The following is a 12,240-nucleotide window of genomic DNA, read 5'->3' on the forward strand; positions in this document are numbered from 1 at the left end:
AACTGCAGATGCTTTTCATTTGGGCCATCTTGCAGAATTGCGGCTTTTGGTGACCTCCCCCGATGAGGACGTGCAGCTCTCGAAACTGTTGGGGAAGTATAAAGTGCCAAAGCCATGTCTATAATCAGCGGGAGGGAGACGGGGGTGGGGGTGGCTGGGATGCTATTCACAAATTCACCTTCTGCTATTGACTGAACACCCTAAGATGCCACAAGATGGCAGAACAATCATCAGGGAAGTAGTTAATCAGTGGCAAGGTTTAGGTTGAGGTGAAACATTTTGACGAAGAGGTGAGTTTAGCCTGGGTCGTTTCGGAGAGTCTGAAATCGGTGTTCTGTATATATTGCTCTGCTGAGCGGCACAAACATAAAACAGCGTCCTCGCATGATGTATTGTTGTTATATTAGCAGCACTGATAAACTGGAGACCCCTCCAGGACTAAAGTTGCCCTTTCCTGATATCGGCAGTTGGCAGCAGGCCTGGGTCCATGTTGCAGAGTTGAAACTGTTTCCTGTGAGTCGAGATGATGTTACATTTTCTGCACTTTTGTCGCGAGGAGCTTGATTTAGGGTTGGGCCCTCGGTATAGTGGCTCTTTCAAAGGGATGGCCTCCGCCATTGTTTGGCCTCTGCAACCATTGCTAACACACCTCAAAAGGCCTTTTTAGTGCATCTATTCTTTTAAAGTGGGCTGCGGTCACATAGGGCTGGAATAGCCAATAAATGAGTCCACCCTCTTTTTTTTTGTTTGTTTTTTTTGTTGGAGATCGGATTGCACACTGACATCTGTTGGTTGGAGATGAGCCCCCCCCCACACACACACATTGTGTTGCACTGTATGGGAAAGGAAGTCATCAATCTAGCTTCTCCACCCTCTTTTTGAACATCTCTAACATTTGCACTGACTGTCATCAGTTGCCGCTTTCATGTTCTGCAAAGTCAATTTTCGGAATATTTTTGCATCCATCCGTTTTGTATGGTGCTTGTCCTTATTAGGAAGTCTTTGCCATGCCTATGTTTTTGCTTTGCGAAATGGCATTTTATAGGATGGTGTTGTTAAATGATTTTGAAATTGTATTGTGGTATATTTTTGGCCTCATCCATGAACTGAATCACTGCCGCGGACGTTTATATTTATCCACCGGAATCCAACCGTTTACGACCACCAAGAAATATATTTGTCATGTGCGTTTTTCAACGGGTCTCGTCCAGCTTGTCTGCGAAAATCAGGTTTGTAAACCACTGTAATGATGAACAGATCCCTGAAGATGGCACTGTTGTATAGCTTTGGACTTGAGATCAGCAAAGCTTTTGAGTTGAAGACACAGATAAGGCGTTTAATCCCGGTTGGTCACGCCGATTATGAGACACTCAAACCGCGTATGCATAAGTACGGTATAGAAAAAGTACGTGTCATGGTAAGTGGTCGAAAGTGTGTATTGCGATCATGAGAAACAAAATGACACAGTCACTGGCGCGAATGATAAATGCGAATCTTGAGTCAATGTTGCTCATGGAGCATTTCTTGTAGCTTTATATCTGTTAAAAAATAATTTGCTTTGCCATCAAAAGCCAAGAGAAGAAGAAGGCCGTAGATGAGAATCGAATGGCAAACGCACTAACCACTACTCCATTGTTCCACCCTTCGGAATATTCAGTGTAACAAAAAAAAGAAAAAAAAATCCCACCCAGTAACTTCATGTGATACCAGGAAATGTTTAACCCCCCCATTGTAGAGAGACAAAAGGTTGTTTTTAATCCCACTGTGTGAGGGGAGGCAGGCTCAGGGGAGGGACGAACGAGCGAGCGCGGAAGGGACTGGTGGGAGGCCGCTGGGAGTGTAATCGGCGGTGGGGGAGAGGGGGGGGGCGACGTTTGAGAGGGAATCCGCTCTCCTACCTCTCCTGTCACTCAGTTGCCTCGGTCGCGCCGGGGACGACACGAGCCGCTGGATTATGTCGGTTGACCTCTCGTGCACCGGCTGCTCTGGGGATTTATGACATTGACTGGGATAAAGGTGATGTATTTATTTTGATTCATCTCAGGGCAAAGTTACAAGTTACCGGTGGCGGCGGTGATGATCACAAAGCTACAATCACCCGAGCCAGTCATTGGACTGGCAACAGGGTTAATGTGGTGCATTTGCTGCCCTCTTTCAAAGGGAGGAATTTGGAAAATTTGCAGCGTAGTTTTGATCTTTTTTTTTTTTTTTTTTTTTTTTTTTGTGCTGAGGTGAGCTTGATCGTTGTTCAGCTGCTCATCAACATCTTTTGTGTGGGGAATTTACAGCCTGTCACAGTTGTATTGGGACCATGTGCTCACATGTTTCGAGCTGCATTTGAGAATCAGCGAACGGGCAAATAAAGACAGAGTGGAGCCTCTGAGGTTTGATGCGGCCTCTCGTATGTTTATTTCCCATTAATGCAAATGTAAAAAGAAGTCAATCGCTGTGTAATGACAGTAAAATAATGCTGGAGTTGCAATTGGGGTTCTAAGTGCCTATTTTGAATTAGAATCCCAATGCCCAATTCTTTTTTCCAAAACGCACACGCAGTCTCCACAAGGGTCAACGACGGCCAGCGACAACACAGACGTAATCCAAAACACATAAAAATATTCAACGTTATAAGGGTCAATCCAGAATTCGAAGACATCATGTTTAATCTGACTTTTTTTTCTCTTGTGCTTCACTCTTGATCGCTAACTAACATATAAAACAGTAACGAAAGAATATATAATCTCTTTGGGTATTATTTCTTGGATGTCTTCTTCGTAATTGTTAAAATATTTCGTTGACCACAGACATATTTTAAACAGTAGCGATTTTTGCTCTAAATTTGCGTTTCATAAAATACATGCAATACTTGAACCTAACTAAACTAAAACCATTTTAGCTAACTATGTAGAGCAGGCATTGGGAACTGGAGTTCCACAGGCCACATGCTCACACACTGAGTGGACCCTTGGGTAACAATCTTACCCTGCCTAATTTTAAAAAATCCCACGTGGCCCCCCCGGGAACACTCCTCCAGCATTTAAATTGCCGATCCCTGATCTAAAAGCTGATTTAGAGCCAGACCCAAGAAGGAGTCATGCCATATCACCAATAACAAAACTCCTTGTTGACTGGCCTCTTCCCCAGCCAGTTTGTCCAAGTCTGGTGTCTCAAGTTTTTGACACAATGGTCTGCAAACAAAACATGGCTTTATTCCACTCACTGGCTTCCCTCAAATTATTGGAGCAATAGATTTATTTTCGATAACTTCCAATTCTTCGGGCTCCATGTTGTGCCAAATTTTCCATGATGAAAACCATCAGCGCGACCTAAACTACAATATCCCTTTTAAATAGCGCACTCTGCACCACCTTTACACAGCAGTTAGATGTCATCTGTTGGATAAAGGAAGCTCTTTGACATTTCTATTTCGTCATCAGGGCACATCTCAATCCCTTATTGTGAAGTCCCGGCGGGAGACAATTGCGTTCTGGCTGCAACGCTTGTCTCCCTCTCTGCTGGTAAATTAGCCTTCGTCAGAAGAAAGCCGTATCGTCCGTAAGGTGCATTCTGCCTCTCAGTTAGAGCCAGTCTAAAATTAAACCCTCAGCTTAACCGTGGAGCCTCCGCCTCCTTTCATACTCATGCACATCAAGAAAACAACACAGCCCAGAGAGGAAACCACACAGGCGCTCATTAGAGAGAAAGTCTGCGGTGAGCCCATTTAACCTGCGGCGGATGTCTTCATTTTCATCTTCGTTTTGGCCCTAAACACTTGCATGTGCGATTGACATGGGAAGTTTTGGCTACAATGGATGCCCAGATCCTCACTAGGGTCGCTGGAGCCTATCCCAGCTGTCTACGGGCAGTAGGCGGGGGACACCCTGAACCGGTTGCCAGCCAATCGCAGGGCACTCAGAGACAAACAACCATCCGCGCTCACACTCACACCTCGGGACAATTTAGAGTGTTCAATCAGCCTGCCATGCATGTTTTTGGAATGTCGGAGGAAACCGGAGATTTTCTTGGGGGTTTCATGTCATAGGAATTGATATAAATCCTATTTAGATGCTTCTTTTTTTTCGGTGGTGATGTCGCCTCTCATTTGGCTTTGCTCGAGTTTTTTTAGCTATCGTTTGGGTGACAAACGTTGAGGCCTTGGCGCAGGTCTGTGCTCTCTGAGAGCTCTTGTTAAGGATGCTAAATTGCCCATAATTTGTCTCTCTTTATGTCAGGCTGGCGCAAACTGTCCATTAATCCCGCGTTTAGCCAAGTGTCAAGCAGCATTGGCTTTCCCTACGACACTTTACATTATTTTAATTGGCAATTTTCTTGTTTTGTTGCTTACCCGTGGCTGTATATAATGAACCTTAACAGAGTGTGGTTAGAAAATGATATACTGCAAAACATTTTCTTTCAAGCAAAGTTGTAAACATATGAACTATCGCTGGGCTGTTCATTCATTTCCCTGAAAGACATTAAAACACTTCATAATTTATCCAAGGGGAGCCGCAATGTCATTTTTAAGTATCTGCAGCCTCTTCTCATCGTGTACATAAAAATTATCAGTCAGAATTCTTTGTCGTTGTTTTTATGTTGAAGGTCTTTGCTTGGCCTCCCTTAAAGAATTTTCCTGTCCGCTGATGATTTTCGGCGCTCCCGTCTCGAGATTGCCCTTACCAGGTGGCGATTGTCGGGTGGCGTGCCATTGGGAAAGGTTATTTCTAGTCCCTCTTTTAATCGCCATGGCAACCAAGCCCAAGTGTCAGATGGTCACTGAGGTCAGCGGTGACTTGCTTTTTTTTTTTCTGATAGCATCGGCTCAGTCTCAGGATGTCGAGAGGCCTTTTAGCGACGGTGTCTCATAGATTAGTGGGAAAAGGCAGCGTCTGACGTTGGTTCAAACTCAGACTGAAGTCGATAAGCATCAGCTCCAAGTAAATTGCAATGATGTCAATCACTTTATGGGTCGATTCCAATAATAGCGGAGTTAGAAGAAGGCTCAGAAGGAAAATAACAGCAAAACAAAATATAAAAAGAAACCGAATTATCCGTTAGCTGTGATCACAGCTATGTGCTCCCTCTTATGTGTTCCAGTTAAGAGGCCAGTGGCAGAATTTTGAGCCAAATCGAGGTGCTTAAGGTACATTTCAGAATTCAAACGCTATGAAAAATTGATTGATAAATACGGAATCAATTGTAGACAGGAACGGTCGACCTGAAAAAAGCCTCGCCAAAACAAACCAACTGAGACATGCACACTGTGCTGAACTGTCATTTTTTTCTTTCTGCAAACAGATTGAAGACAAACAAAAAGAACAAGCGGTCGGACATCCGAGGAGGAGGAGGAGGAGAAGGAGGAGGAGAAAAAAAGGGGATTCGAGTGATTTTCTGGTAAGTTGGAATTGTTTTGACTCTCTGGCCGACGTCGACAGTTTCCAGGACTGAATGTTCCCTTCAGAACCGTTTCCCCTCCCCACAGCATGCGATTGCACAAATGCCAGTCTGTGCGCCACATCTGGTAAAGTTCTCCCCTCTGGGCCCGACAGCCCCCACCACGATGCTGCCGGAATGGCGTTTTATTAAATATTAGCTCACTCTGCAGAGCTAATAGGCCAGCAAACAGTGGCGATGCCTTCTCTTTTGTTCTTGTTCTAAATGGAAAGGTCAGAGCTTGCTTGGCTGGCGTTTGTCCACTGGCGGTGCAGTTTTTGTGTTGTCGGAGCTCATTTGGAGGCGCGAGAGTCTCACGGCCCCTTTGATTGCTGTGGTTGCCACGGTAACGCACCCTCTTATCTTTGCCCACCCCGTGACAGTGGGCAGGGATGCGAGGAAATTTGAAATAGCACTTGGAGTCTAAATTAGGCATTATGTGGACTCGTATTACTGATATGGTGCCAGTGATTAGCAATACTGATATCATTCCAGACAGAAAAGGGATGAGGATTTGTCAATACTGATGTCACATCAGATAAATACAGACAACGTGGTGGGCAAGATTGATATGATACCAGTTTTTGTTAATTCTGATACGATACCAGACAAAAAAAAGGACAAATGATGGGTGATATTAGTTGATACCAGTTATCGGCGATACTGACATGATACCAGAAAAGTAAGAAAGGTAAGATGTGTAACACTGAGTAAATACCAGCTATTGTCAATATATGTATGATACCAGGTAGATAAGTGTTGCCATGGGTGATACTGATCCAATATCATCTAGATCAGGAAGATTTATGGGCAATATTGAAATGATGCACGTAGTTTTTAATACAGATGTCATACCAGATTGATAAGTAATAACTTGTGATTGGCCACCCTGATTTCCTACCAGTGATTTGACACCAGCATATTACCGTATGCCAATTTGTTGTACAACACTGATATTCTACCAGATAATGACAAGCGATAGATGATACCAGATTGTGTGATGGCTGATACTGAGATGATCCCACCGTTTGTTGATATTGCCATGACATGTCATTGATAAGGACGAGTGGCAGTCAATCAACACGTTAACAATGATTATAAATACGGTTATTATATCAGGCACTTATGGGCAAATGATTGAGAATACTAATTTGAGGTCACGTCGCTGATGGTTTACTTGTACGTTCGGCTGACTTGATAACAGGCAGTGTGGGTTCGGTTCCCACTCAGCGACGGTGTGAATGCGAGTACGGATGGTTGCGTGTCTCTTTACGTGCCATGTGACTGGCTCGATTCAATGCCGATATAATACCAGATTGATACAAATTAGTGATGGGCGATTACCGATATGACACCAGTAACTGACACTACTCATACTGGCATAAGGTAGTTAAGCTACAAATATGAAGTACAGCTTTCAATTGTCTCTTTTGACAAGTGATCCTAATCCAACTTCGGGCTCATCTCAAAGCTTCAAGTACGTTTGGGATTCCACGGAACACCAAGCTAATGTCTCGTGGGTGCAGGTGGGGTGGTTTGAGATAACCGTCCATGACTCAGCCAACCGCAAAGGAAAGGATCGCACCTTGGCCTCGAGGACGAGTCTCGGAGGCTGCACGCACAGCTGATGGCAGATTTAAAAGCTTTTGACGGCGAAGTGCTCATCCGTCACCACCTTTGTACACACTCTCTGTCGTGCCCCGTTTGAACGGTTCTACGCCTGTTCAAATATTTTCTACAGTCATTCTCTCACTTTTGTGATTCTGCGGTGCTCAGGAAGGAACACGTTCTAATCCTTTGATCAAATATGCTTGTAACTTTTTTCAACGATTGCGGATGATGACGGCGTAAAAAATATATAAATAGGTACAGAGTGTGAGTATGGTCGTCACCTTTGCTTGTTGTTGGGAAATGGGCGGCTTGAATATGGTGCTGCTTCAGGCCACCGTCGGCTGAGTCCATGTTTTCCAATGGGCCGTGCTCTGAGTCAGGCGTGACGCAGCTTTTGTGGCAGGGTGCATTCAGTTCTCAGGGTGTCCCATAGAAGCCTGCAGAGGTTTCTGTCAACAACCATTGTTTTTGTTTGTGGCGTCCTTGTTTATGTCCATCCATCCATCCATTTTACGATCCGCTTTATCCTCACACGGGTTGCGGGGGGTGCTGGAGCCTATCCCAGCCATCTTTGGGCAGTAGGCGGGGGACACCCTGAACCGGTTGCCAGCCAATCGCAGGGCACACAGAGACGAACAACCATCCGCGCTCACACTCACACCTCGGGACAATTTAGAGTGTTCAATCAGCCTGCCATGCATGTTATTTGGAATGTGGGAGTACCCGGAGAAAACCCACGCAGGCCCGGGGAGAACATGCAAAATCCACACAGGGAGGCCGGAGCTGGAATCGAACCCTGCACCTCTGCACTGTGAGGTTGTCATGCTAACCACTGGACCACCGGGCCACCCACCTGTGTATGTGTTGGACTTTTAAACCTCGCACCACCCATCCAAACTTCAGACCAATCGGATAATCGTGTCATGATAATTGGATTCCCCACATAATCTTAAACTAGGCTGTCAAACCAAGATCCCCGTGAAAGTGAAACTAGTTTCTTGGTCAAGTAAAGTCCACACATTCTGTTCACGGGGACGAATTTGAGCATTTTGCACCTTTTCGAACAAAGTGAACAAAGGCCCGATTATCGGGTATCTCTAAAGGATGATCTTGGCGTGGGGTGTGTAAAGATTGATTTTTCATTCCAGATCTGCCGATTCATTCAATCACACGTGTCAACAGCATCTTCAATTATTTTGTTTCTTTAATGATGGACCCAACTCGATCGTAACATAATCGGCCATGTTAAACAGTCTATGCTTCTGCTGTAGTTTATTTTTAAACCCAGCTCTTTAATTAGGGCTGAAGTGTATAAACACCACAATATACAACTAGAGGTTGGTATTGGAGGTCGGGTGATATGTGACGGAGAAGGTGAAGTTTATCACCTGGTTGGACCTGTTGTAAAGATTGGAAGCAGCACCACTCAAGAATGTAGAAGAGGAGAAGCTCGATGTTGCGCAAATTAAAATGTTGCCATCGATATCTGCAATGACTAGAAAAGACGAGAAACAAATACACCAGAGAATCTGTCAAGTTTACCCGAGTTTTGAAGACAGTACAAAGACACCCTTGATGCAAGACAGAAGTACTGTGGACTTGACAACAAGGTAGACCGACAACTGAGGGACTGTATTCAGTAAGACAGGAACAGGAACATTTGGAGAGGACTCATACGAAACGGTGAGCCCAAATAGGAAAAAGCTGTGAAAAAGCTGGATATAAACATGGAGAACACCATCTCATTGTTGGCAATGGGAAATCGTCGGTGAGCAGGTGGATCTATCAGGGAGTCCCTCGGTACCTGCCAACATGTCTTTTCGGTGTCTCTCTGATACGAGCTTGACATCCCTCAGATGTGTTGACGCTCCCGCCTGCTCTGTTGTGTTTTAAAAAGGCACTGTGTGGCGAGGCACCGGTGTGTCAGCGCGAAGGACGTGGGTAAACAAATAGTGGAACGGCTGAGGCGCAAAGCAGCCGAGTGACATGAACGAGGTCGACGCGGCCCCCTCGGCTCTCCTCCTTGTCCTGCTCCGTTTTCGAGCGTAGCTGGGAAAGTTCATGCTTCATGCACATCTCACTCACAGACGCGTTGCCCGGAGAGTCACAAACGATACTTTTCATTGTCCGAGGCTGCATTTTTAAAATCATTTCTTTAACCTCTTTTCAACTGCGCAACCTTCCTCCGGGGCTTCCTCGTCTCTCCTCTACCCAATCGCTGTCTCATTTTCTGGCCAAGACGAATAGATTCCATTTGCTCTCATTTTGTATTTTCCCAATATCACTCCAAAAATAGCGCACACAAAGGGGTGGCCCAGTGGTCCAGTGGTTAGCGCGACAACCTCGCAGTGCAGAGGTGCAGGGTTCGATTCCGGTTCCGGCCTCCCTGTGTGGATTTTGCATGTTCTCCCTGTGCCTGAGTGGGTTTTCTCCGGGTACTCGTGTTTCTTCCCACATTCCAAAATCTTATGGATTTCTTCCAAAACATACCGTGAACTGTTCGCCAGTCCAACAGTCAGAGAGTTGATCCAAAACCGGGGAGTCAGTGAACCACGGTATGACTGATCTGTTTTCCTTGCATAAATTTAGTCGTAATCTTATCAAAAGTCGAGCGCAGTGTCCAGGTTATCCCAACCATCATATTTCACAACTTTTGGATAGCAAGTTAAATACGTCATAGTGGACAGTGGTTTCGTACATCCGCCTCACAGTCGAGAGGTCCCAAGTTCGAATCTTGACTCTGCCCTTCCTAGAGTTTACATTTTCTCCTCCGTGCCTGTGTAGGTTTTCTCTGGGTTCTGAGACTTCCTCTTACACTCCCAGAACACAAACTTGGGTTCATTGAAGACTCTAAATTGACTGGCAAAACCAACACAGGGTGTACAGCCCGCCTCCGGGCAAAGTCAGCAGGGATAGGCTACAGCTCACCCATCAATCAAATGAGGTGAGATCGGTGGAAGGACCGTACACTCCTCCACCCATGATTGTTTCACCCGAATAAATCATGAGCATCTCATATTTGGATCATGTTACAAATGATCTGCAGCACAAAAGAAAGTCCTCATTCGTGTCATCCATATCCAACACGCCACTCAGCTCAGTCAAGGAGACGAATTCTGTTCACACTCTGGCATGACGCATAACATTCACCATCGCCGACAAGAAAATGGACGGCCATTGAGTATCCCAACACTTACGGATGTGTGACCATGAAAACCATGTAGTCGTTTGTCATGTGATGCAGATATACAGGATAGGACTGAGGTGATTTCCAGGACTGATGGCTGTGATCACACTCATCTGTACTTGTCATATTCAAGCACTAGAAGGGGGCTGGTGTCCTTCCCTGGAGGAAGGTCTCACCTAGTTCCGGCTATGCTAAAGAGCTACAGACAGGAACAGGACAGCCTTTATTCACATTGATTTTGGCCGCATGTTTGCCTGCGATTGACTGCTGAGTGGTCCAGGGTGGATCCTGCCCCTGATCCAAAGTCAACGGAGGTGGCTCCAGTTCACTCATGAACCTCAAGAAGGACAACCGGCCAAAAAGATAAAATAAAATGGTTGGATGGAAGACGCGCAATGGTGCCCTTACATTACGGAAAGTCTTTCGATACTTATATGTCATTTCTTTGTTTATTGTAGTTCTTGTGTGTTCGACATAATTGGCCAATAAAGATGATTCTGATTCTCAAATTCCGCCACAATGGTTGACCGGTACAACGATTTTTTTTTTTTCATTTGGGATCATATTCGTTCAAGAATCTGCAGCACATAAGAAAGCCCTGCATTAGTGTCCTTCATGCTCATTAGCCAGCTTATCAATCGGCTCGACCAATGAGATGTTAACATGCTTGCACTATTCAGACGAAGCACAACAGCCTTTTTCTTTCATCCTTACTTGCTGTCATTTCTCAAAACAAAAGCACTTAACACGAAAGGGGGTCACCCAATTACATGCTTGCAAAAAAAAAACAAAAAAAAAACAAAAGGGTTGATATCTTGATCCTACCCTTTGCCTCTTGATGCAATATCACACATTTTTGCCAGCTTCACAAGTTAGCTTTCTCAAAAATCTGATTTTCTCTTTGCTGCTTTGTCATGTAAGGAGTGTACCGGTAGTTGCCCGAGTCTCGCTTATTTGTTCAGTTTTGCATCTGAAAACGCGACTTGTCAAATAAACTGGCTATCGTTCAGGCAAATGCAATCAAAGCTCATTCAGAATCGGCTGAAAGGGTGTTTGCCTCGGTGGCACTCGGCGCATTCAGAAATGTGTCTGCATGCGGTGAATCACATGGCCTCCTTTTTTTTTTTTTTAAACTTGAGTGACAGCTTGAAGAATGGCATCCATGTTTACATCAAAGGGTGACTATCGCGCTCGTTCGCCCTATGCATGAGAAATAATTTGATTCCATTTAGAAACTCAAGCTTTGAAAAGGTGTTGCTCGGATTTCATTACATTCATTAGTATTCTTCCCCTTGGATTGAAAAGAATGGAGGATACTCCAACGTAATAACAAGTATCCATGGATTTAGTTTGTATTCCAAGCACAGCCAAGATCTCTTTTTTTTTGGGAAGAGATGTAAAGCCAGCAACTTATTTTGTTCGAAACGCCGGACAAAGACTTTCGGACACCTGAGAAAACCACTGTTTGCATTTTCAGTAAAGATGAAACAGTTTGCGGTTTACCGTGAACATAACAGACGTTTAGTTTGACCGTTTGTTCCATTCACGGTGTTGCATTCATGAAAGAATGAAATAGTCCGACATAACGCATGTCCAGCTTCAACAAAAAAAAAAAGCAGTTCTGACAATGCTAACCTAGCATTAGCACAGTACAAAAGCCGATATTAGCCATGAGGTGTGCATTTTCCTCCCCCCCAGTGGTGGATATTCCACTGTAGTTTCAGCAAAGATTCTGAAGTCCAAAGGTAAATAGGTCAGCGTGAGGCTGTACAGGGAGGTCATGCCGGTTGAATGCTTTGAATCAGTGTCGCATCCCCCCCAGTGGTGGATATTCCACCATAGTTTCAGCAAAGATCCAGAAGCCCAAAGGTAATAGGTCAGCGTGAGGCTGTACGGGGAGGTCATGCCGGTTGAATGCTTTGAATCAGTGTGCCTGGTTATTGATTGACACCTTGTCAGTCACGCCTTCTGTCTGATGTCTGACAGATCTTTTTTTTTCTCCCGCGTGTTTGCAG

General features: G+C 44.9%; 1 protein-coding gene across 1 annotated transcript in view; it reads left to right on the top strand.

Moving 5' to 3' along the window:
* Nucleotides 1–1,833: 1,833 nt before the first annotated feature.
* LOC109530834 (neuronal cell adhesion molecule-like) overlaps nucleotides 1,834–12,240 on the top strand; it is a gene marked incomplete at its 3' end in the record, with an annotated part of 21,926 nt that continues 11,519 nt past the window's right edge. Inside the window, exons 1-2 of the mRNA XM_019894731.1 lie at nucleotides 1,834–2,016; nucleotides 5,293–5,388. Coding sequence (XP_019750290.1) covers nucleotides 1,996–2,016; nucleotides 5,293–5,388 — 117 coding nt within the window. The remainder of the gene's footprint in view (nucleotides 2,017–5,292; nucleotides 5,389–12,240) is intronic.

This window comes from Hippocampus comes, unplaced genomic scaffold (genome assembly GCF_001891065.2).
Source record: "Hippocampus comes isolate QL1 unplaced genomic scaffold, H_comes_QL1_v1.1 scaffold319, whole genome shotgun sequence".
Taxonomy (NCBI): domain Eukaryota; kingdom Metazoa; phylum Chordata; class Actinopteri; order Syngnathiformes; family Syngnathidae; genus Hippocampus; species Hippocampus comes.